Raw genomic sequence first — 26391 nt, 5'->3', positions numbered from 1 at the left:
TGGAAACTACGGATCTTCCAGGAACCAATGAGAACTGACTAGGCAGCTGGTTTTTGATGCCCCACCTTAGCTTTTGACTCCAATAAGATCATTTATAACCATTGCATATACACAAATGGGACCTCTTTCTACGCATTCGTTGCGATATATATAAACAAAAACTTGATGGTAAAATTTTTGGGGGGAAAATTCGACTTCAAGGGAGGAGGGTGAGCAAAATCTTGATGGCACATACATAATAATTCCTTGTCATAGTGAGTAATACACCATATATTTAATTGCACATATTTATAACAGTGTGACATATTTATAACAGTGAATATATAAGTAAAACAATTCGAATTAAATCTTAATGTACAGTTTTAATCTATGCACGTAATGCTACGGCGGAGAGAAGGAGAGGAGGCGCACACGCTCGACATGAAAACAGGGCGCTTTGGCCAAAGACAAGAACACAAAGGCGGCATGTAGCTCTACCATTAACAACGCAGGACAAGGGAGTGAGGGAAATAAAAAAATAAAGGGTCCTAGTCACCCATGCCGAATGAGCAGCCCCTTGCTGAGCCAGGAACGGAGGAGGGCCAGGACTCTCAGGTGAACCGGACCCCTTGATGCAGTGGCAGGGAGGCGGACCTGGACGCTTTGGGCAGCGCACCTCTGTTCTGCAGGTATGGGAGTGGCTCAGAAACCGGGCAAGGAGGCAGGCTTGGACCCTCAGGCGGCGACCCACATTTCAGCCGGCAGGGAGGTAGATCTGGCCCCTCAGGCGACATGCCTTTTGGCTGCAGGCAGGGCGGTGGGCCCGGACACTCATATTGCACCCCTCCCAAACAGTGTATGGGTAGAGGGGACCACCCCAGGCCAGCCCTCCTTGCCTTTGGCAGGTGCACAGGGTCAGGTGTCTCCTGACCATGGTTCGCCTTGTCCACAGGAGCGGCACCTGCTGGACAACAACAGGGGTCTTGAGCGGGTAACACAGACACCACAGAGATATATACACACACAGAGACGGCCGGATCAGCAGGGGTGCTGGTGATTGAGCACTTTCCACATCCAAACACCACATCATCATCGTTGCTGTCTTCCCCGTCCATCTGCTCCCATTCGTCTTCGTCACTGGCAGGTACTCCCAGCACCTCTGCAGCCCAGCACTCCAGGGGGAGGACTGTTGGCACAGGTAGATGGTCTAAACTGAACCACGTCCCCTGCCACAGATCGCACCCCTGGTCCTTTTCGTCAGTTGACCAATCGGGGAATTAAGTCACCTTGGAGCCGAGGAGGAAGACGCATCGCTCTGGGTCTTTTTTTCAGACGCCCTTATCCAGAGTGACTTACAATCAGTAGTTACAGGGACAGTCCCCCCCTGGAGCAACGTAGGCTTAAGTGTCTTGCTCAGGGACACAATGGTAGTAAGTGGGATTTGAACCTGGGTCTTCTGGTTCATAGGCGAGTGTGTTACCCACTAGGCTAGTACCACCCTTGCTGCATGGGATCTGTTGAGTGGGACCTCCCGTCTCCCAGACCCCACCAGTCTCCCTCTACGTCGCAGCTCTAATGGTTTCTAATTCCGCATCCAAAAGAGCAGAAGCTGGGGGTGATTAGAACCCTTGCGAGCCCAGAACTGCACAGGCATCACAATGCGCCACAGTTGTCGAAATGGAAATAGTTTTTTTACGGAATTAGCAAATATTCTATAAAACTGATAATTATTAAAGCTTGGCTTGAGCCGGGTCAGGTTCGGGCTCACACGGTTAATGTTTTGCACACTGTGACTCTCCAAGCTTCACAATCTCGTGTCTGTGAGATGACAATAAAGTTGACTTTGACTTAACTTTGACTTTGATCAGCAAACTTACAGGCTTAAGTGATTCGCTGCTTGTAAATTGATTTCAGTGATTGGTGAAAGTGTTTGGTGTGCATTAATTCCTCCAGTCTGGCTGAATCGGAGCTTGGTCGTGCGTCGTGCTTTGTACAGTGTACGTGATGTACGATCACCGATTCCACCTCCCTGTTTGAAATTTGTTGCTCGTTGTGATGTTGGTCCTCACTGCGCATGTGTGACCACCGAACTGTTGTTCAGGTTTCAGAACATGACAGACACAAGCAAATATTTTTAACGTGGTCTTGCCTACTTATCATGACGGGAACAAGAGGGAGAAAAATTGTAAATTGAATTTTTTAAAAAAGTGACGGTGCCACTTTTATGGATTTTTCTGCGTAAGGTGGGGTAGTGGTGACCTAGTGGGAAAGGCAGGGGTCTCATTTCAATGTGTTGTGGGTCAAATCCTGGTCTGGGATTAAGGTCTCCCTGAGCAAGGTATCGTCCCCACACACTTCTCCCCAAGCGCCTGTCATGGATGCCCACCGCTCAGTAAGGGTTACGGGTTAAATGCAAAGGACACATTTGGTTGTGTCAACGTGTATCATAATTGCCTTTCACATTTTTACATTTTTCAATTTCAACTGCCATTGGTTCCATGTCTGTGCTGTAATATACACTTCTCCAAACCATGATGGAGCAGTGGTCTAGATTCTTTATCGCACTGACAATGATGACCCTAGTAATGATACAAAAAAAAAATGTATATCTAGAACTGATCATTTCTGAATCGTGTATCAAAATTAGCCGACTTTTAAAAGTAGCAACTAAATTTAGATTCCTCATATTCATCCACTTGGCGTTCAGTGTAATGGAGTCTGTAATAATAACTTTAGCAGACCCCAAGATGGCCATAAAAATTCTATAGACCTTGTAAACCAGGGGTTCTCAGTCCTGGTCCTGGTTGTTCAAATCGCCACATGCACGATTAAGTTGCAAATGATTATCTGATCAAAATTAGATCCCAAGCAGTGGAATTAAAGCTGACTATCTCATGGGCTTTTAGGAACATTTTTATATTGCTCACCTGACACATCTAGTTGGGCAACCTACAATGGCACAGAAGAGTGCAACTAAGAGTTATAGTTGTCTCTATATACCTAGTTGAACATATCTGAAAATGTTGCGATACTGAAATGAACATTCTGATTATCATGGCATGACAAAGGCACTTGTCCCAATCCAAGCCACTGTCCACACTACAAAGGTCTTACTGAAACTCTGATGCAATTCCACCAGGATTTTGCAGGCTGTTTTGCTAGTTCAGCAGCAAATGGGGTAGTTCATGACTAGTATATTTACCATATTACATTTGTATGTCATGCATATATGACCGCATTTTTGCACAATTTAAAATATAATTTTGTTATATAAACAGTAGCTAAACAGACAACGTTCTCATGACGTAGCAGTTTCATAGTAATTTCATTCAGTTTGACGAACAGTTAATGAGTCCCAGACCTTTGTATGTATGTCATTTTACTATTTTGTGGTATTTTCGTCTGTTTATTTTTTTTTAATGCGCAGGCATTTAGCCACATTGAACTAGTCATATTACAATGGAAGAAAACATCCACGGTTTTATTTGGTTCCTGAAATCAACAAATCCCCCCCTGATTTTCTAATCCAGCACATTTTTCAGTGTAGCAATATAAGCTGTTGGTGATACCCAGCTGACGTGGACCTGTGTAAGGGTAATGGGTGGAGGGGGTGTGGCTCATTTATGGGTAGGTGCAGCTATGGCAACCAGAATTCCGGATGCGTAACACCACCAGAGTGACGTTGCTGCGGTACTGCAGGTCCACTGTCCAGAAGAGATTGATTGGAGCACAATCACATGACCAGATCAACCTCTGGATTTTAAAGACGCCATAAAGAGGAAGCCTCTGCAGCTTGTCAGCGCAAGATCGCGCCCCATTGGCTGGTCTGTTGCTATGCGTATCCCCCACATCCCTTCCTCCTCTTCCAGGACGAGAGGTCCAGTGCTTTTAAAGGCACCGGGAGGGTGGGGGGCCGGGGGCTTCCTTGTCCATCCATCAGCGTGTCCATTTGATCTATCTTTCCATCTAACCATTTTAACCTTAGCTTGGTCAGCCGAGCCAATTCGTCAGCTCAAGGTAGATGTGTATCAGGGAAGAGGGGGGTGGTGTGGAACAGTGGTCTTGAAGTGTGACAAAGAGGAAATGAGAGAAGTTTGCTGGGCTAAGCAGATAGCTTGAAGACGAGAATTGAGGAGCCAGAGCATGGTTGTCTGTGGCCTTGAGATCAGAGTATGCTCAGTGCAGGAGCGAGTGTGTGTGTGTGTGTGTGTGTGTGTGTGCTCAGCCCCGGACCCGCCCACCACCACATCCCTCCCCAGTGTCACTGCTGCAGTGTTTCGTGGCAAGCTACAGGCTACCTCATGGACATCTGTGTTTTCATGTGGTGCAGTGGCACAAGCAGTTTTTTTTCCCTCTCCCTCACCCCCTCTCACGCTCTCTTGCACTTATATCTTGCACTGTCCCCACCCCCCGCCCCCCACAGCCCGCCTTTTCTCTGAATGGTTTCCATGGAGACAGCTGTGCGCTGCGGAAATGGCACAGAGATGAATCCACACAGGGTAGCTCACTATTAAGCACTTAAATGTTTAGCCACACAATCACACACACTGTGCGTACAAATTCACATACGCAGACAACCATGTACTCAACGCAACCGAGCAGCAGTACATCATGCAGGTCCAAATATCACACATGCACATGTATTTTTAAAATGAACATGGGACCATACGTCCAAAATTGTCTGTCATTTTAAGCCTTTTGGGGACACACGCACGCATCATTGTAAAGGTCACATCTTTGATTATTTCGCCTTAGCCAGTGGCTAAATGGTTACAACAGATGCTGCACCTGTGACTGACAGCTGTTACTCGCTGCACGCCATGTTAAGTCAAAGCCTGTCGCATAACAGATAACTGTTGCAAAGCTGACTGACATCTTGTTCTGTGGTTTAACCATCAAACTTGTATTTTGTATGTGTGTGTGGGTGTGGGAATTGGCGGATCTTTGGTCATCCTGCAGAAGTTTCATGAAAAGTAATCTAAGAAATAACGTCCGCTGTGTTCACAAGCGTTTTCATTGTCCTCAAGCCCCCCCCAAACCCTCCTCGAAGGTTAAAGGCCAAGCTAGCCACTTTTTATAATATATCCCCACAGACGGAACACCTTTAAACCGGTTCTGTGCGGAGGAGCGGGCCGAAGCTCCCCGGTGGCACGTTCGAGAAACTACACGGGATCAATAACCACAGGAAGCGTTCCAGTCACTGGTGCTGAAGGTGGCGTAAACAGTTATCGAGTGAGAGGGCAATTACTTTTCCATACTGCCCGCCATATGTCTTCCCTCAATAAATAAACGAGGTGCGCATTAGCATTTAGTGCTGTGTACTTCCTCCAGGTCCCATTTATCTTACAGCACATTTCTGTTGAACGCCTGATTATGTCCACTCTCAAATGTATGGAGGGAGTATTTGTCATTAACGTGTGGTTGGGGTTGGAGGTGTGTAGATGTACATTATTAGCTGACAGCAAAACGAACGGCTAAAAATAGAACAACAGGCAGGCATCTGGCAGGTTTCAGTTGAATGTCATGGAGCTTAGCTTCTTGCAGTTATGCCATGCTTTACTTTTAATTCCAATGCATGGTTAATTGAATACTGTTTGTTTATTTATTGAATTGATCTGTTACTTTTGAAAATGTCCCTTGTAAGTGATCACATCACCTGTGTAGTAGCCTAGTGGGTGACACACTCGCTATGAACCAGAAGACCCAGTTTTGTGTCCCTGAGCAAGACACTTAAACCTACGTTGCTCCGGGGGGGACTGTCCCTGTAACTACTGATTGTAAGTCGCTCTGGAGAAGGGCGTCTGGTAAATGCTGTAAATGTAAACCCTGAGAGTCTCCAGGGGGACTGTCCTTGTAACTACTGATTGGAAGTTGCTCTGGATAAGGGCGTCTGACAAATGCCATAAAGGTAAATATGAAATGTAAAACTAATTAAATGTGATATTAGAGTCACAATTAAAATACACCACTGTATGACAACATATAAAAAAATATAGAAAGTCTTAGCCAATGGGCAGAGGAACTGAAGTAACTGTATACAGTGACTTCTTTTTTCTCATTATTTTTCTCATTAGGTAACATCATTACGTGTTTCATTACATCCCTGACTGTAGACATGTCATTTTAAAGAAATAATGTAAGAACATTTTCATGAGAACTGCCAGAACTGACTTACAGTATATACAGTATGACACTTAAGTTTATGCATATATTTCTTGCTTCAAATGCCCTCGTGTCACCCTTCCTCCAAGGCTAAGCAGACATGTGAACCACCAACTGCTCCTCCTCCACCTAATCCACCCATCCTACCCCTACATCCCCTGTCCCATCTCCCCGTGTCTTGAAAAAAGTGGGCTGATCTAAACATCCAACGGTTGTTTAAAACCATTACTGGCGCAAATATAAACTCCCCCTTGCTTGTGAAATGCTGGCCATGTCTCGTGGCGGTTCACACATGTGATGATGTGCAGGTACGGTCTCTGCTTGGAAGGCTGTTATCTCGTCTGGGGGATCTGGGGGATAGTGGAAGGAGCTTTGGGGGTGGGGATGGGCCCTGTGAAGGGGCAGAGAAGCGGAGATGGGGGCCCTCCAAAAGGGGTCTGTGATGAGGGACCGCTTCCAGAAAACCTAGTCGAGGGACTTTTAAGGGGCTTCTCTGGAGCGGCTTTATTTACTCTTGATGGAAGGCGTCCCCACCCGGCCGCCCCAGGGTAGGAGAGCCTGGGGGCGCGGGCGTTGACAAACTGCAGATGCTCCTAATGGAGGACGGAGAGGGAGCAAGCACACTTTCCAATGTTTCCAGAATTTGGTTGAAGTGATTCACTGTTTTTGAAGCCACGAAATGAGCAGCTGCGGCTTCATGAAGAGCAGATGCAGGTGTCGGTCGGGAGGAGGGTAATCCTGCATTCTTACAGCCAAGTCATGATGGATTATTTGGCCTTTCTGGAAGCGTCCTGAGCTCACTGCTCGTTCAGGTTCATTTGGGTATCAGAAAGTATGATAAAAATAAGTATGAAACTCCACCCCTCTGAACACACACACACCTCCCAGTGTCAAACCAGTTTCTTCTCTTTTACCTATTGGATTGAAGGGAATTCCCTTTCACATGGTCATACACTGTTTACACACCCACGCACACACACTCTGACCGAGGGTAAAGGTAGAACTGCGAGTCGCATCATGCCTGCCCAACTGAGGAGTGTGTTACAGACACCCTCACCAGGGTACCTGTAGACAAACTTCCGACATATTGCTCAGCACATGACGTGTGTCAGAAGGACAGAGTGCTACACACACACAGACACACACACACGTAGCGTTGGGAACTCCAGACCTCTTTGATGTTCCCTAAAGCACTGCTGGTACAGAGTGGCCAGGCCTGTCAGGACATGACCCTCCCTGTACCCCGCCCTGCTGCCCCACCACTCCTTTTCCTGCCCCTCAGTGACACATTCTCCGAGGGCAGAGCTGGAGAAGCTGTGGGGAGGCCCGATACCACCCGGCCCGCAATGTACACATGTACTTTCTCACACACACACAGCGACAAACAGACACCTTACCCATACAAGAAATCTGCTGCCTGTGGATATGAATCTGGCTGTTCCTGGTCACGATGGAGATGTTTATGGCATGACCTCACATTGGAATGAGAGACAGGCCAATCTCAGCATCTAGCTGGGAAGATGGACGACGGTGATAATTGATCCTTGTGTGGGAGACCCGCACAGGCGCACAGTGAAGAACTTCCTATCTTGGCCACTTTATCAAAGTGAAGTGGCCCTGCTGAAGAAGTGCAACACTCGTAGCAGACTTCTGGAGAGATCCAAAGGCCAGTCACTTCAGCTTTTGGATGTGGCTGCTTTGGATATAACCGTGGGCTTTTCTGGTGTGTGTTGGATTCGTGACACTTGGTCTGATATGTGTTTTGGCCGCTGAGGTGTTTGTGGAGGACGTGTTTTGCCTCCACAATGCCTCCATTAAACACATCACACTAAGACCATTGCCAGCTTCCCCTTGTTTTCTTCTGTCTTTCATCTAGAAAGATGGATATACTGATTGAAGTCCCATTCAATTCGGTCAAAATCAGTCTGGATGGCATGAAATAGGCTAAGAACAAGGAGTAGAAAATGTAGACAATCAGAAATGTATCTAAAAAAAAAAAAGCATTATTGAAAAAAAAAATAATTAAGGAGCTGAAAGTATATATTTCAAGTAAAAAAAAAAATTGTAATGAAGTATTTGTTTCAGAAAGTCCTCCACCTGAGTGTAATTTTTACGTAACGGGATCTGCTCAGGGTCACTGTCACGCTAGCTTCCTTCGGGCGCCGTGCTCTTATTGTCAGGCTGAAAATTAAGACGTGTGCTGCCATTTGTTTGTTACGCGGAGGCTTATGGTGGCTGTGTCTTCAACATACGCCGAGCGTGTGTGATAAATACACACGCTCCCCCCCCCCTGAAAACGGAGACTCTTGACACGTCAAAGCCGGGACCGCTCTCAAATTCCCCTTTATGCGCCTATTCACGCCGTAAAGACAATCCGAGTGGCTCTCTATCTGTCCCCTTCTTGTGTTCCATGTGAGAGCCCATAGAGATTTTTCCTGCTGCTGCTGCTGACGACACCGTCACAGGCGTGCCGCAACTCGCCGAAATTGGAGCGGGAGGGAGAGACAGGTGGGAAAAGAGGCAGGGAGAGGGAGGAATGGGACGGCCGTGACGAGGATATTTACTATGTCACTTGCTCAAGAGGATGACGTTCATTGGTCCGTTTGGGGGAAAAGAGACTGACCGAGGGTTGTCATTTTTTCCAGTGTACTACACTTTCCCAGTCACAAGCAACGATACTAAAAATGTCCTTTTGGTTTCCGAGGTTGTGTGATGTTTACCGATCCGCCCCGATCACTTGTGTTGGGAAAGCCATGACGAAGGTGGAGGTACTGAGTCAATATAAGCAGGTACAGTGACGAGCCAAACACAAATTCTACTCGTAATTTCTCACCCAGGAACAAAATGTAATTACTGTAAACAAGTGTCAACTGAAGAGGCCAGAAGGTGTCTCTGTTGACAGTATCAAGCGTGTGCTGGCCGAAACGCCCTTGAGGCAAAAAGGACCATTTTAAGGAGAAGAACGGGGACAGAGTCCTGGGAGCAGAAGCCCCTCCCGGGTTGGACAGAGCCCATGGACCAGGTGGGCTGAAGTTGAGCTCCAGGGCCTGGAAGAGTGTCGGCTTATCTCTGCGTTCCAGGCAGGGAATGGTTAATTGCGATGGGAAATGCCTCCCTCCTTCCCTGTCTTCCACTCCCTCTCGCCCTCCCTCTATTCTTATCCCTCCCCCGTTTCGTTCACGATTTCTCTCATTCTATTACCCTGCCTCTGTCCTTCTCTCTCCCTACCCCTTGCTCTCAGCCTAAGTAGGTGTTTCCCTGAATAATGTGAGTCTATATAGGGGAGCGCCGCTCTGACAAGTTCAGAATTTTGGACTTGCCTGGCGCAGACTCCCCCCAATACCCCCCCTCCCCCCAAAGGACTATCTCCTTTTTTTTTTTGGCCGCCGTGTTTCTGCCCTGAGTGGATTTACACATTTTTACTGACACCATGTCGGAGGGTGGAAAGAAGGAGAAGAAAGAGAAAAGGAAGGGGGAGAGAAGAGGGCAGAAGGCCAAAGGAGATTCCACAGAAGGTAAAATTTGCTCCTGCGCTCGTGGGTCCGCGCGCCGGACTTGTGTCATCTTGCCTGTAGCCGAGGCGTCCAGCCCCGCGTGCATCTGGCACAGCTGTCAGGGCCGCATGTGCGCGCTTCTTCTTGTCCGTTGGCTTCTTTCTTCCGGTCCCGCGCTCCACGTGCGGCGCTGTGAAGGGCTCGGCCAGTGGAGAGGTTCCCTGAGCGAAGGAAGTGAGAAGTTTCTGCCCTACGTCTGGGTCGGGGAGGGAAGCCTCCTCTCTCGCGGTCGGCAGCCGCAAGCCTCAGCATGCCGCTGCAGCATGACCCCGGGGACCGGGGGGAGGACCCACCCCCGTGTCCTGCGACATCCTCGTCCTTGTCGGCCCTCCGCAGTGCTCTGAGGTGTGCGGGGTTCGTCTGTAACAGTTCACCTTCGGTGGGCAGCGGCGCGGCTGTCAGGAACGCTGCTTCCCCGCAACGTGCCACCGTGCCAGATCGCAGGTTTAGATAAGCGGGGCGCGGAGACAAGGCACGGCATTGTCCTGTCCACCCCCTTCCCCACCTCCCGTTCATTCCTTGGCTTATCCCTCATTTTCCTTGTCTTTTTTACCTCTCGTTGTGAGAGGGCTCTGCCCTCTGTCACCCCGAGGCGCGGTTTTGTGTGGAAGCATCTCCTATTGTGCTTTTGTACGTTTTAAGTTGCACCTTTGAGCTTGAGTCCTCCTGCTGTGATCAAGCCAAACTGTGTGAAGGGGCTGGTGGGGAATGGAAGCAGTGCGATGCTAATCTTTAATGCTTTGTCTACCGAAAAACAAAAGCAAAGCCGAGAGAAGGGTGCCGGGGAGAATTTATTATTTATTTTTTTCATTTTCAAATCTCTCGGGACTGTGAGTAAAAGAAAAGTGTGGCTCTAACCCCCACAAGCAGCTTTGTGGCTCTTCTCTATTACAGTACTGGCAGGTTTTAAATTTAGCTCTTTTCAAGTCACCCACTTCACCTGCTTCACCTTTTCTTTTTCTTTGTGGTACAAAACTTCGTAGAGAGTTCCACACAGTCTCAATATTATATGCTGTCTGCACAAAATGATCTCCCCCAGCTTGAGGGTGATATACAACACGATCATATTTTAATAGCATAGCACTTTGTAATGCGGTGTGTGCGTGTGAAAGAATGGTAAGTGCTAATGTTGGTTTTTATTGTTGCGATATGCCTGTAAGTGACGGTGACATCCCTACACAGCAAACACAGAACAATCATTCAGCATGTACACATTTACATTTACATTTACAGCATTTATCAGACGCCCTTATCCAGAGCGACTTACACTCAGTAGTTACAGGGACAGTCCCCCTGGAGCAACTTAGGGTTAAGTGTCTTGCTCAGGGACACAATGGTAGCAAGTGGGATTCGAACCCGGGTCTTCTGGTTCATAGGTGAGTGTGTTACCCACTAGGCTACTACCACCCTCTACTACCACACATAATGCACATTACGTTATTACTGTACATTACAATACACGTAAACATGCTGCTACTGCTGAAATCAACTTTTGAGATTGAGACTGATGCCTTTATATAATCAGTTATAATATTTATAATATGTAATATCATCTGTGTATGGTAGGGCCCAGAAGTGACAGAAAAAAACTACGTATGAGCTGGTATGATTCACCATTTTTCGTAGTTAACAGGTGAACCAGGAAGAAAGTATGATGCTAATGGTCCATCTTCTGCCAATGAATCAGTTCCTCTCCTGGGCATGTATAAAAGTGCTAAGGACAGTAAGCCGATGGAATGGCCAAGTCAAGCTATGACTGTAGCTCGAATAAGCTGTGCATGGAATTGCACTGTTGTAGAAAAACAAGATGATATCATTTAGATCAGCTTTTGTAAAATTGTCAAAAATAGTTTCTTGGCTGATTGAGTGAACATTTCCAATGTGCACAAAAAATGGACAACAAACAATAGAATAGATTAAAATAGAATAGAATAGAATAGAATATCCTTTTATTGTAGCTGTGGTAGCTGTGAACAATGAAAACAGTTTGGTAGCTCTTCATCTTGGCTGTATAATAATCCAGGACATAAAATAAAATAAAGAATTTGTAAGTATACAAAAAAAAAAAACAGACAGCAGGCATATGTACAATACAGCAGTCAATGTCAGTATACAATATAAAAATGTGACTTGTTTAGCTCATGGCCCAAAGTGAACCAGATCAGTTTCCTGCCTGAACGCAGTTTCGTGCAGTGTGTTATGTCTTCAATCAACCCTTTAAGGTCAGGCCGAGGGAAAAAAAAGACCAGCATTAAGCGTACAGCCTGCTGCATGCTCTGGTTCACATTACCGTAATGAAATTATACCGTTATCATTTGTCAAAAAGAACAATTGTCGTAGCTGCACTTGTTCAACTTAAGTGCTTTTTTGTGGAAATGAAATGGGGCTCTATCCACTGTCAGATGTGTAGGCAGAGTAGGCCTTTGACAGCGATATTATAGACTCTGACCCTTGCGTACCCTATTAGCGGCGTTCCCTGGAGATCCCGCAACGTTTTTTTTTTTTCCCGCTCGGCAACCTGCTCTCGCAGGACCGGCAGTTTATGACATCACGGCAAGACGTATGTTATTGTACTTTAAAGGGTTAATCATTAAGCAGGAATTAGGTAATGGTGCAAACAGGAGTTGATGTTGATGGCGCGTGATCCAGATGAAGGACTCCGGCGCAGCCTTTGATGGGAGCCGTGGCGGAGCCTGGCTTGTGGTGCTGCCACACACCGCTGACTCACACTCTTCTTGAAGCCTCCGGCACCGACGCTGCATCTCCTCGGGCTAGGAGCCCGCTCCGGTTTCTCACAACCAGACCTGTCTTTCTGTCTGTGGCGGCTGCTACAGCCTGCATGTCTGTGTTTGTGTGTGCGTTCCTATGCGTTCGTGTGACCTGAATCCTGATTAGATGATAAGAAGTTTTTTTTTTTTTTGATGCTACGTAAACATTTTATGCATTGTGTAGTGTTTTGATACATCTTTACACATTTTGGGAAGGTTGTGTGTCATCTCTCATTATCAATGCTGCCCGCAGTGACACCAACGGTACATAACAGATGGCGCTCCTGTTTGTATATGTATTTCTTATCAGTCGATGGAACGAACGTTCCATTGTTCGTGGTGCTTTTTTTCCAGTAGCTTCAGAACTTTGCGGTTCAAAACAACTTATTATACTGCCATATTCAGAATGCCCCATCATCTTCCAGAACTTCTGAGCCTTGGCACTAAGGCCCGTTCTGACAACCTCTGTAACTTCATGCACCACGTAATCTTGGCTGTACCCAAGGTCTTCTAGTTCTTTCACATAACAGGGAGTTCATTGGTCAAATTCTTTTGTCTCTCCCTTCCTAAGAAGCATCTGAACTATGTCCCTCTTTCCACACAGAATGGATTTACAGAGCCTCTTCAAGGCTGTCTGAAAGTCACTTTCCAGGGCTACTCCAAACTTCTCCCACAACCTAGATTTTGTAGCAGCATCAGCCAGGACCTCTGTCATTTTTTGGTGCACTGTGCCATCCAGGCTCAGGTTGTCACCTTGCTGAGGTTCTGCTTCAGCTTTATGGATTGATATCCACAAGTGGGGTCTTGGTTTAATAGCAGGAAGCATCTGATTCCTGTCACAGATGAGACCTTGAAGTTCATGATCGCTGAAAAAGAAAATGATTTGATCATGTAAGAATAAGAATGTTTGAGAATGTTATTATTGCAAGAATGTTTGAATTAAACGCCAAATCAACAAAAAAATAACATAAAAATTGTGGAATAACTTAATATGATTGGTTTGAAATAATGCAAATTAATCAAAACGAATATTGTGGAACCAAAAGTCCCAAGAATTGAATCCGTTATGGACAAGTCTTAGCAGAAAGCAGCTGTTTCTGCTGCATGCATCTGTATCTCCCAATTGTTTAACAGACCGATGGAGATCTTGGCCGTTTGGTTGGACGATGATGCCACAGTTGACTCAAAGCTCAGGCAGAAGGGATCCTCCAGGGTTCATTCTAATGCTGGAATTTTTGCTGTAGTCATCCTGAGTGTCTTATTACACTAGTCATTAAATAGGGTCAGTTTTAGTCTAAAGAAGTTATTAGGATTTCCTCATCAATGCCACAGTTAAAAATAACCAGGTTTTCCCTGATGAATTTTTTGAACTGTAGTCATCTTCAGTCCAAATTCCGAAAATGGCTTCATTAACTCAAATGACAACAGGAGCAGTGCTGGTAGAAGCCTGTTATTGTATGATCATATCATCTTCTGCGCAGCATTAATGGGCTGAGTGCAGACTGACAAAGCATTTTTAATGAAGTTAATCATCGTAAAAAAAAGCTTGCTACAGAGAACAATACGCACATACAATACGCACATAGAATGAGTTGTATTCCAAGAGAGAAGTAATGTCATCGACTTTGAAACACAACGTGTTAGTATTTGTGATATTTTTTGCAGCGTTTGAATTTGAAGGGAAAAAGAAAAGAGGACGCTGAAAATCCAATGACAACCGAAGTGATGTTCAGTCAGTCCTGTAGCAAAAGGGCCCAACGTCTTTGTAGCGTCTTTAAAGCAGCGCTAGACCGAGGTCGTTTCTCTGTGAACTCCCGCTGACTAAAATACCAAACCTGTCTCTCTCTTTTTCTCTTCTCTTGCGGGTGCTTTCAAACCGCAGTTGGACAGCGATTTCAAAGAGCTGTCAGAGGCAGCATTGGACGTTCCCACCTATGTCCAAATACTTCACACACGGCTGGCAAAGCGTGGAGCTTCTCGATAAATCCGGCAACAGAGTGACAATGTTGTCTTTAAATTAACTAAATCAGTCATCGGCATAAAATAAAAGGCAAGGCTTCCAAAACCCACAGATTTATGGCATTATGATCTGTTTTCCCCTGTCCCTCCCTCCGTCCCGCAGCCTGTTCTTCTAAACGATGACGTGATTTAGAGCTTTCAGACTGAGCCTTGGCAATATGCTTGAGGTTATGTATTTCCAAGTCATTTTTAAATTATGTGCTGAACTGGACCAAGAGTGTTGTGCATCTCATAAACTGTGACAGTTTTGTTAAAGCCCTGGATGAAATATGCTACCGTGGGCTCGTATGGAGGAGTGATCTTCATCTTTGATTGTGCCGCGGCACACACAGCGTGTAGTGCAGCCGTGAATAAATATAACAGAAATGTTTTTATGATGTTTTTATAAAGCTCCCTTTAGTTATTTCAAATATTACTCAACATTCTATGCAATATATACTGTATATAAATGAAGTCAGGTCAGGATGAGGAATATTTTGGGAAATTTTTTTTTTTTTTTTTTTTGAAATCACAAATACAATTTAATTGGAGGCAGAATATCTTCTGACTTTAATAAACAGCGTCTGTTTGTAATCATATTTTTTTGGGTCCGGCCGTCACATATTTAACTTCATGTTTAGCAGATGTTTGCTTTGCTCGGTCTTCGCAGCATGTTTTCTTGAAGTGGCCTCTTTATAACTTTGTAACATGTGTAATGCGATCGACTCAACATGCTTTTTTAGGTGTGAGTGAATAGTTAATAGCTGGAACGACAGTCACCCTCACCGGCATAAGTTAACGCGCCGATGGCAGGCCCAGCTGCAGACGGCCTCTGTAAACATGTTGCATTGCAGTGGTCCGACCTTTGACCCTTTCGACACTCATTACTCCCAGAAGCTTAGTTTGCTTGAGCGGAGCCCCGAAGCCTCTCTGTCCGCCGGCTGGCTGAGTGGTGGGTGTATCCTGACCCTCTCCCGCTCCAGTCGGGAATTGGTGGCAGGAGCGCCGCTGGGCCGCGTTCCCTGGGGTGGGCGAAGCGGCACTGAGGAGATACCAGCTGCTGGGTGGGCATCAGACGCCGGCTCCTCGCGCCCTTTTCCGAGGGTGTTATTTCACTTGGCGAGGCCTGCCGCACCCCACACGCTCTACGCGCAGTTGTACCGTATCCTGGGGTGAGAAAGGAGTGTTTTTTTTTTTTTTTTTGCATAGCTAAGTAAAAATCATGCAATGAACTCATTGTTGTGGTGTAGTAGCGTTCTGCACATCTTGTTTGTAGCAAAACCTCTGTGTCTAGAGGCGGTTTTCTGAGGCTGCCTCTGACTAGGCAACTATAAGGTGTTGCTCAATAGATTCCAGCTCTCACTCTCAAAGAATTCTCGCAAGAGAGGGCTAGTTACACATGTTACTGATGCTGTCTGCCCAACAGTTGGTCTCTGATCGTCTTCTCGATGTCTTCAGAGGTTTTAAAATGGTTCCCGAGCTGGGAACCGAAGACACATGAATGTAAATATCAGGGCGGCTGGACTACAGGCCTTTATGTGGAACTGTTTGTTGAACCGACAACAAATACTCCCTGATAGCAGGGCTTTGAGCTCATACTTAATTTGTTGGAACAGACAGGTATCTACTTGCATTTTTGTGTGAAAGACACAGAAAACATTGATTCAGTCTTCCCACGCTGTACTGTATGCAGGTCTTTTCCTCGGAATCATTAGATACGCTGGTAATAAATGTACCTTACTAGTTGTTGAAGTGTGCTATAACAAAATAAAATGTGCCTTTATTAAAGGTTGAAGTGAACATTAATGTGGTTAATAATGTGTGTAACAAACACTTGCCTGTCTGGTTTGTGGAAAATAGAATGTGTTACTACAGGCTGTTGAATAATATTACTGAAAGCAGTCAGTTACAGTGCAGTACAGAAGTATTTCTAATCTTTTCTTGTTGAGACCAGGCTCAATCGCATGGCCTGTACATGTACTTCATGTTAAGGTTGCATGGTATGATACATGGTATCTGATCTACATGATATGTTTAGTTAAACTGTACATATTAATGAATATACATGTACCAAAGATAGATCCTTTATATAATACGAAGTGTTTTTTTTTTTTTCAACAGATTTTTGAACAGGTTTTTCACATCTGAAACCACATCAGCAGGTCAATGTAACATTATTTTAAAAGCTGTTCCAGCTGTTAACAACTGGATCAGGTTTAAAGGCCAGTCTCTTAAGACTCTGTGTAATGTGCTTTTTTTCCTTCTTCTTCTTCTTTTTGTTGGAGCCAGTATGTATTTTACTCGTTAGCAAACTTCAAACCGCTAAAAAAAGGAAGAAAATCCGAGAGTTTGGAAGACAGACATGCACCGAATCAGGGATTGATGGAGTAGTGAAAAAAAATGATTGATTTAGGCTGAACTTATTAAATGTGCGGGGTGGCAATGTTACCGAAGCTGACATGCTCTTGCAATACATCTACAGCATTCCAGCTCTCCGCCGCGCTGATTGGTGTTGAGCTGATCCGGTACTCTGGGACTGTCAGGCTGAAGCTGGAGCTGTCACCGCACACGGCACATTGTATCAAACGCGCTGTCACACACTTTCAATTGCACAATGCAATCCTTTAGAAAAAAAAAAAAAAAAGCAGAGTCACTCTTCTGAAGAGAATTTAGAAGCAGGGATAAAACAGTGGCCGTTAGTGGGACAGAGAAGTGGGGCGGTCGGTCCAAAATTAGGACGGCTGGTGATTATTTTAGAACGCCTCTGTCTGGAATTGTGATTGAAGTCATTATCTGTGTATGCTTATTTATGTTGTTCAGAACTGTAGGTGAAGTGATATGGTGTGCATGCTGCTGAAAGACTGCAGTATTTTTCATATGTGAGTGTGAGTGTATGTGTGAGTGTATGTGTGTGTGTGTGTGTGTGTGTGTGTGTGTGTGTGTGTGTGTATGTGCATGTGAGCTTTGAGGGCGAGAGCCACAGCACGAGTCCACCGGCAGGAAAGCGCTCACCTTGAAAAGCCTCGCCCTGCCTGCATGACCCCTGCTCCCTCCCATGAGGAACCCCACTGCGTGCCGGTCTCAGCGCACGCACAAAGCCGCGAGGGTGGGGAGTGGGGTGGGGGAAGCGAGCTGGGAGAAAACCCAAACACTGTCAAACATCTACACCCAGCACCTAACACACCAGGCTGAGAACGGAGTCTGTCAGAATAATGCCCTGCCTTCTGCCTATTGCCTATGTATGTGTGTGTGTGTGTGTGTGTGTTGGCTTACCTTGGCTTGGGTGTGTGTCAGTGTCCTCATCCCCATGGTTTTTTCTTCTCCTTTTAATGGACTGGCGGGATAACTTGCTCCGCTCTGTCCTCCATCTTGTTTGGTGTTTGCGCAACTTTCATGGGATTCGGGTGCCAATTGATTTCGGGCCTTCCTGGACATTTTCAGCAGTTCCTTTGTCTGGAACCAATCCCCTCTATCAAGTCCAGCTCTCCGCCAGAGTCCTGCGATTTGTATATATAAAGCATCAGGAGAGGATTACAGCTGATTTAGGATCCGTTCTTGGCTTCTGATCGCTTGGTAAGCTCAGCATGGTGCGGTTACGATCGGCACTAAGCAGAAATCTAGCGTTGCTCATTTTGCACCATGGTTTCCAGCCCAGGGGGCTGTCTGAATGCACATTAGCACTCTGCATCAGGACCGTAGGAATAGCACGACTTGATTGGTTCAGTAAAAGCGTGGTATCTGTTGCTGTTTTTTTTTTTTTTTTGTTACCTGCAATGTCAAATTGACTGAGCCTGAAGTCATAAACGTGTAATGATGTTTAGCTGTGATTTTGATAGTTGAATGTCGGCAATAAATTTTCAGCCTTAAGAGTGTAAAAGTGGAGACGTGGCGTAAAGTGATACCATCACTGACTGTAAAAATGATTAACACGGATTACATAATATCTGGCTGCTCTTTAACTTGTGCCTGTGTGGCACAGAACACATGCCAAGTAATGCAATACTGATGATGATGAAGAGAAGCGGTGATGAAGGGTACCATGTAGTTGGTGCAGACAGCAGAAGATGCTAATGCAGACACTTACAGAGCCTATGGTGACATCATCTGGCCAGTAAGAGAGGTCTTTTTTTTGTAGGTTTTTGTCACCTTTTCTATACCTTTGTCATTCTCTCTCGCCCTCAGTAATTTAACATGAATTTCCTCTCCTTCTCTCCTCCTTCGCTCCTGTTGCCGGGCCATTAGCTGGCGCCCCAAAGCTGAAGCGCATGAAGAGCCCAGTGTTTTTGGAGGAGGGCAGCAGGCACAAGCTGAGGTGCGAGGCCACGGGCAGCCCGAACATTACCTACAGCTGGTACAAGGATGGAAGCGAGCTGAAGAAGAGCAAAGACATCAAAATCAAGACCAGCAAGTGAGTGAACCTCCTCCGGAACCTGATTACACACATGCTTGTGTAAAAACCTCACAGTACAGCTACCAATGTTATACAAGGAAAAGAGCCCAAAAGCAGTGTGCACTATTAGAGGTCTGTAATCACAGCACAGAACCTCTCTTTAAAAGTTTTGTTAGCCTTACATGTTAATAATAGTGACCAGTGTGATAGGATAAGTGCTAGAATAATTTTTGATGATGTTGGGATTTGTGTGTATGAATAAGTTGTAAAAAAAAAAAACGAAACAATATGTTGAGTTATGTAATATGTTAATATTTTAGTTTAATACTTTATATTATTTACTTACTTATGGAATCTTTGAGGAATGGAAATTGCTAAAAATGAGATGATTGTCAAACCGCTTAACCTTGTGAGAACTTGTTGCGCTATTTTTTTGGAATGTCTACTTCTGGCTGGGTTTGGACACCACAAACACAGTCTTGATTTTCTGAAAACTCTCCTGTGTTCCTGCGGCCATATGTTACCCTTATTGCGCCGTGTCTGCATTGTTTGATCAATGAAGTGAGCTGTGGAAAGGCAGGCGTGATGCTACAGCACGTTCTAGATTGTTTTATGCACATCTCAGGACACCTGGCCTTATGAAGATGTCTGGAGCTGCAGGACAGGTCTGGATGAACTGAGTGTTTTCCACATCATAAGGCTTTACGGGCCAGTGCTGTGCCTCCAGATCCGTAGGACGACCTCGCTAGGCAGATGTTGGTCCTGTTTTAATATAAAAGCTGCTGACGAGCCTGCTGAGGCTCGTTTAAGATCGCTCTGTTTAGATCTTCGCGCTCGCCGTTGCTAGGTTGGGGCCTTTGGCGCCTTTTGCTCCCTCGTGGTTCGTTTAGCCTCTTTTATTTTTCCACAGGTCAGCTTGAATCTTCTGGTCCCCAACTGTCTCTTTCCCTCTGAATTTCTGTCTCTCTTTCCCTCTCTCACCTCCCAGGAGGAACTCCAGGGTTCAGATCAGCAATGCCAGACTAGAGGACTCTGGGAACTACACATGTGTGGTGGAGAACCAGTTTGGGAAGTCCAATGGCACGAGCACCGTACACGTCCAAAGCAGTGAGTACCCGGCCGGCCAGCCGGCACGAACACTTCCCCTTCTTTCATTGGCTGGCTGTCTCATGGACAGGAATTGGCGTGGTAGTCAACGGGCTCTGAGCTTTTCTTTCATATAGATTATTTAGGGTATTTAGAGCCCGGACTCTGACTGCGTCTGTGTGTGTGTGCTGAGCAATACAGACAGTCTTCATATAATGAAAAGTTGTACATAAGCTTTAACGTACATTACATTTGCACTTAGTGTGTAGTTACATTACACTTCAAAGTCCATCAAATTTTTTGGTCGATCCAATGATGTCTACATATACATAAACACTTTATATCTTCCATCCACAACAGCTCTGCATGTTGGGAGAAGTAACCCGTGACAGTGGGCGATCAGTGTTTGCATATATGTGTGTGTGTGTGTGTGTGTATTTGTGCAAAAACAGCCTAATAGAATAGACTCATTGTGTCATGACTGGTAGTCTCATCCAGGTGCCAGAGGGGAGGGGAGGGAACACACGAACGAGCCCATCACGGGTGGTATCCCCCCAGGCAGGAGGGCCGGGCTGCTCCCCTCCCTGCCAACCACTTCAATAAAATGTGAAATAAAAAAATGTAAAGATTGTTGGGAATGATGGAGGAACGAGCCGGCATCACTGTGCTTTTCAGCAGCATTTAGCCACCCAACCGGATATAAGATGTTGGTAGTGACAGATTAATATAACGGCTGAAGAGAAACCTTGAGCTGACAGTTTATGATAAAATGTTTCCACGCCTGCTTCGGCTTGAGAGGCCAGTGTGTCTTTTTGCTTCGCTGGTGGTGACGGTGGGGTTTGATTCAGCATTTCTTCTTCCTCTAAGGTCATTGGAGAAAATGTTTCTGTAGCGAGAAAAAGAGGCGAGAGAGTGGCTGCAGTGGTGTGTGTGTGTGTGTGTGTGTGTGTGTGTGTCTGCTGCAGTAGAGCAGTATGTAGCTGCAGTGTTATCTCTGTGTGTGAGTCTGAGAACAGCTGCTGTACAGGTCCGACCGTTTCATGCCCATTTTAAAATGCAGTTGCATGCCATGTCCTCTGGAGCCAGCCAATCCGAAGCCACAGATTTTTCTCTCCACTCCAGCACCGGTAGCAGGCAATTGGATAACTATCTTCATAATTTTACATATTACATATCACACACAGACACAAACACAGGCCCTTTCATTATTCAAACCTAACAGGATAACTGGATGCAGTAATTGTGGTCATTAATTATGGCTGACCAGCGATGTGAGGGTCCCGCAGAGGTAACCATGTCAGGTGGGGGCAGGGGTGTGTGTGAGCATGTTCACGCATGTGTGTTACAGCATATTAGCACCGTGTGCGTTCAAGCGTATCCTCGTGTGTGTGTGTTTTTTGTGGTTGAACGGCGAAGACCCCGTGACCCGCGGGTGTTTGTTGTTAATGATGATGAACTGCCCTCAACCATGCTCCATCAGCCCTTTCCCCAGGGGTGTTGCTGCACACCGCATGGCTGCCTCTCAACACACTGCGGACTGCCTGTGAGTCGTCACCATCACACTCCACAAACAACACCCAACTTTACCTGCTCAGCCAGTATGTGTGTCTGTGTGTGTGTGTGTGTCCTACAGAGGTCACTCAGAGAGAGTGTCAGGGTTTCGGTTAAGTACTGCAAACCTGACCTCTTTACAGTACTCTAAATGCTTTACCAAGGTCTGCAGACAGACAGAACATGACTGACTCTACTTATATTGTGATATTGTATTATGAATGATGGTCCTATGACTGTAGTAAGTGTATGATGGCTGTATTATGAAATTATATTATGACTGATAGTACTATGATGGTAGTAACTGTAGGATGGCTGTATTATGATATTGTATTATGACTGATAGTACTGTGACTGTAGTAACTGTATGATGTTGTATTATGACTGACTGTACTATGACAGTAGTAATTGTTGGATGGCTGTATTATGATGTTTGTATTATGACTGATAGAACTATGACGGTAGTAATTGTTGGATGGCTGTATTATGATGTTTGTATTATGACTGATAGAACTATGATGGTAGTAATTGTTGGATGGCTGTATTATGATATTTGTATTATGACTGATAGTACTATGACTGTAGTAACTGTAGGATGGCTATATTGTGATATTGTTATTGATATTAGTATATGACAGCAATTTCTATGACTGTAATATCAGCTGTAATATCAGTGTAACAACTGTATTATGGCATTTTAAACAGATTACATGTGTTTTACATATTCTGTTACAGTAGAAACACTTTGGAGTTATTTGTATAAAAAAATTAATTGTCTTGGACTTTATTGACCATTTTTAAAAATTAGAATAAGTGGTCTATATAATTTTAGCGGGGCATTTACAGAAATTATGTCATCAATACCATTCACCAACCACACTGTTTGGTGCAGACAGGAACTCTTGTCGGTGTTTTTCTATAAAAAAATATTAATGAACAACTGCAACTGCAATGCTTTGCACGTTTGGAGACCATGATGGTCGGTGAATATTTACATTACATTTACATTTTACAGCATTTATCAGACGCCCTTATCCAGAGGAACTTACAATCAGTAGTTACAGGGACAGTCCCCCCCTGGAGCCACTGAGGGTTAAGTGTCTTGCTCAGGGACACAATGGTAGTAAGTGGGTTTTGAACCTGGGTCTTCTGGTTCATAGGCGAGTGTGTTACCCACTAAGCTACTACCACCCCATAATGTTTTAGGGGATGGATGGGAAGTTCTCTAGGCAGAAGAAGCATGAGAAAGGGGAGGTCTATGGTCCTGCAGAGGGCTAGAAATGGCAATAGGTGTAAAGCGTGCTTTGGCCATTCTGCTTCACTGTTCAGAGAGCAGCAGCTCAGACAGTCGGATCTGGAATTTCTCACCTTAAGATGACATAATGGGAGAAATTTCTCCCTTCTCCATTTCTAATTACTGCAGGACCATAGACAGAGGAACTTGTATTAATAATAAATAATCTCACAAAGTGAAATTTTCATGATGGGGACCTTTAAATTGGTGCATATCAACATGCTTTTAACATATGTTCTTCAACATTAAAGAATGATTGCGTCATTGAAGATGAGTATTGGAAGGATTGATAGGACTTTATCCAGTTGCATAATTGATCAGATTTCTGATTGTTTGTTTAACTGTAAGAAGACACGGTGAACAAAATAGCAATAATTGTTCTTCTTTCTTTAGCAACTTCTTGGCAAATGTATAGAAGATGTGATTTTTTTTAGAAATTGTTCTTGAAGGCTGAACTGAGAAAGAGTTGACAATTAACTAAAATATGTTGTATTTTTCATTATTTTGAACTAGAATTACATTGTTTTTAAATGGGATTATTCTTTGAAAGCAGCTGCTGTTGGGGCTGGTGTTAAATTTTTAATTTTAGTTCAAATAAAGTACAATATTGCTGAAAAGCAGAAAAACAAAGAGAGGAATGGAGGGTAAATGGAGTGAGACAAGAGCAATGTTAATTCTGGCAACCCTAGTCAAAACTTCTATAATTATATACATAATTCTGTTGTTTGTAATTTTATAAGGGAGTTTTTATTCGTCAGTTAAAAATTCTGAATACTTAATTGTCCTTCAATATGGGTGGTAGTAGCCTAGTGGGTAACACACTCACCTATGAACCAGAATACAGGCTAAAGTCCCACTTACTACCAATGTGTCCCTGAGCAAGACACGTAACCCTGAGTTGCTCCATGGGGACTATCCCTGTAAAAACTGATTATAAGTTGCTCTGGATAAGGGCGCCTGATAGATGCTGTAAATGTAAAAATGTAAATGTATATAGAGTGTTGCTGCATTGAATTGTGAAAAAATTGTTCAATGATTGGGCAATGCATTGATATGATATCATATCATGGGATTCTCTGTGTTTCCTATCCCTATCTCATACTTACTTTCTGGCAAAATTTCTGTATTGAACCAGCTATTGGTCCCATCCCTGGATTAAAATTATGCTTCTATACTTTTGATATATTTTAAAAAAATGCGGTGCATTGTTGGTAAAATGCGTCGTCAAAAAGCTCACCCTCCCGCCATGCCTTGTGTGCACCATCTGTTTTACAATTCATATTCATGTTTACAAATAACTATTCACATCATGACATTTGTATGGCACATTTCCTAACCATATCTATAATTTTCAAGGTGATTGTGGCAGATGAAAAAAACATCCACATGAACAAAAACCTCTGCTAAACCCCGAAACTGCTTCCAGCCTTTCCTCAACAGAAAATATTTAGCAGGTTACGGGCCATGGACAAAGTGTTTGGTGTGGTCTTCACGCTTCATTTGGAACTCCATTCATGTTTTTCCAAGGGCGTTGGTAAAGCCCAGCCCACCCTGGCGCGGGCCACATTTTCACCGGGGTCACTCTCCTTCAGAGGTTTTCAGTTCACGTGAGACAGACTCTGTGGTCCTTTGTGGTTCTCACACGAGCAGTTTCTGCTTTGTCAGTGTTATCTCCAGCGTGACTGCTGTTGTGTATAAACTCCTCACCCCGGAGCCTTCTTCACTTCTGTAGCTTTATTTTTTTCTTTTAATAATACGACGCTTAGATAAGTGGAACCTTGCAGATGCTTAAGGTGCGTTGAAAGGTGTGCAGCACAAAGCCTCAGCACATGATCCTTTCTGTCCTCATCGCTTGCATTTCAAATCTGTTTTATGTGTGTAAGGTAGTGGCAGGCGGATAGTAGGGCACGTTGTGCTGTGGGTAATGGAGTTCTGCAGGACTCGGCCCACACAAAACAACACACACACACACACACACACACATGTAGGAAAAAGAGGCCCCCCTTTTTTAAGTGCTGTAGTGGGAGGCTTCGCATGCAGCGCTTGGCATGTGCATCTCTGGCTTAAGAAGTGTGTCCCTAGGGGGCGCTGCACAGAGCGCTGGAGAGGGGGAGAACGCATGAGGGGAGAGGAATGTGTTGATGGAAAACGCAGCTGGGCGGCTGATTGTTCCAACCTCATCAGTCATGCTGGGGCCCACCAGCAGAAGTCATACACACAAACACACACACACACACACAGTTACACATTAATACATACAAACACACACCTGCCTCCCGTTACAACCATCTATTCCTTTAAGTGAGCTGAGTTTACAGCCTGCTCTCATTTTCGGACGCTTTCCTTCTCGGTGGCTTTCTTGTCCCCTGATCCAGAGCAAAAATGACTCCACTCGCAGCCTGATGCACCATCAGCTCGGTCTTTTTAAATAGCCAGCATCCTTTTCCTCCCCTGCCCTCATTTCCTCCTTCTATCCCAGTGGGCTGTGAATAAAACAGACACCTCACTTTACCTGACAGGATGAACGGCACGATTAACGGGGCTGAAATGACGCTTGAAATCTTCTCTGGATGTCGGCGGGGGCTGGACGTGTAGTACCTGTGTGGGGGGTCGATGGCATTGATTGCTGAGGAAAAGGTGTGCCATGTCAGAGTGGAGCGGGCCTTCCGTATTTACACCACGCTGGAAAGATCGCTGACAGCTGCCATAATTCTGTGTGAGCAAACCGGGCCACCTCCCATAAACACAACAGCGGACAAAAGAGGAGCAAATCAAGCCAACTGGTTCCCTTCTTTAACTGGGCTACAGTAGAGATGTGTGTGTGTGTGTCTGTGTGTTTATAACGGCATTCTGATAAAGTAAAAAATGGAACAGAATGAAACCAGGCTTGAGGAACATGAGGAACGTTTTGCAGGTCCAACAACCTTTATAGAGGTTGTTACACATTTATTATACATGTGTTACATAATAATTACCTTATGTCCTCCTAAAGCCGTAAAGAGAAGTGTGTGTGTGCATGTGTCTCTTTGTAGTTGTCCTGCCGCAGCTGTCCATCTCTCTCGGCTGCTCCTGCATGCCTGAGCCCTGCTCCTGCCCTCAGAGTATTCATTACTTCATTAAGGGTGTTTGGGTGGGGAGCGCAGGCCTCTGTTTTCTACATCAGCTGCAGACGCGCTCTTTCTTTCGGTCGGGCTGTGTAAGTGTGTGTGCGATTATGTGCGCGTGTGTGGTGAACACACACTGCTGTGAAGACCCATGTCACGGTTATTATTGGCTGTGTTGATCCTTGTGTGTGTGTGTGTGAGACTTGATAGTATGGCATGCTGACAGCCCACTCGCACCAGGGCTTTGACGCCACAATTTCACGCCCAGTAGAGTACAAGGGTGGTGTGATGCCCTGGTGTGTGTGTGTGGGAGGGTACGGAAGATTGGTTGAACTCCAGACTGTCACTGCACACATGCATCTGGCAGGGAAGAGATGTGGACCCGGCGAGGGAGAGGTGTTAAACCGAGGAAGGAGGAGGAATTACACAGACACAGAATCATGGGCCTGACCTGGATCATGTGGTGATGGAGATGCGGCTTCCCTGATCCGTCTCGGAGTCTGGA

The 26391-nt window shown here is 45.2% G+C and overlaps 1 protein-coding gene across 7 annotated transcripts in view; it reads left to right on the top strand.

Annotated features, from left to right (window-relative positions):
* Positions 1 to 26391, top strand: part of nrg2a (neuregulin 2a) — a 73706-nt gene that overhangs the window by 22339 nt on the left and 24976 nt on the right. For 6 of the 7 annotated variants that reach the window (XM_028982424.1, XM_028982423.1, XM_028982425.1 and 3 more), the window contains exons 2-3: positions 18704 to 18869; positions 19840 to 19958. In XM_028982424.1, the coding sequence (XP_028838257.1) occupies positions 18704 to 18869; positions 19840 to 19958 (285 nt within the window). Of the gene's footprint in view, positions 1 to 9527; positions 9657 to 18703; positions 18870 to 19839; positions 19959 to 26391 lie in introns of those variants that run through there. The other variant, XM_028982422.1, reaches the window with a different exon arrangement.

The sequence above is a fragment of the Denticeps clupeoides genome, chromosome 6 (genome assembly GCF_900700375.1).
Source record: "Denticeps clupeoides chromosome 6, fDenClu1.1, whole genome shotgun sequence".
In the NCBI taxonomy this organism is placed as follows: Eukaryota; Metazoa; Chordata; class Actinopteri; order Clupeiformes; family Denticipitidae; genus Denticeps; species Denticeps clupeoides.
The sequence above is the reverse complement of the archived record's forward strand: the minus strand, read 5'-3'. Positions and strand labels throughout refer to the sequence as shown.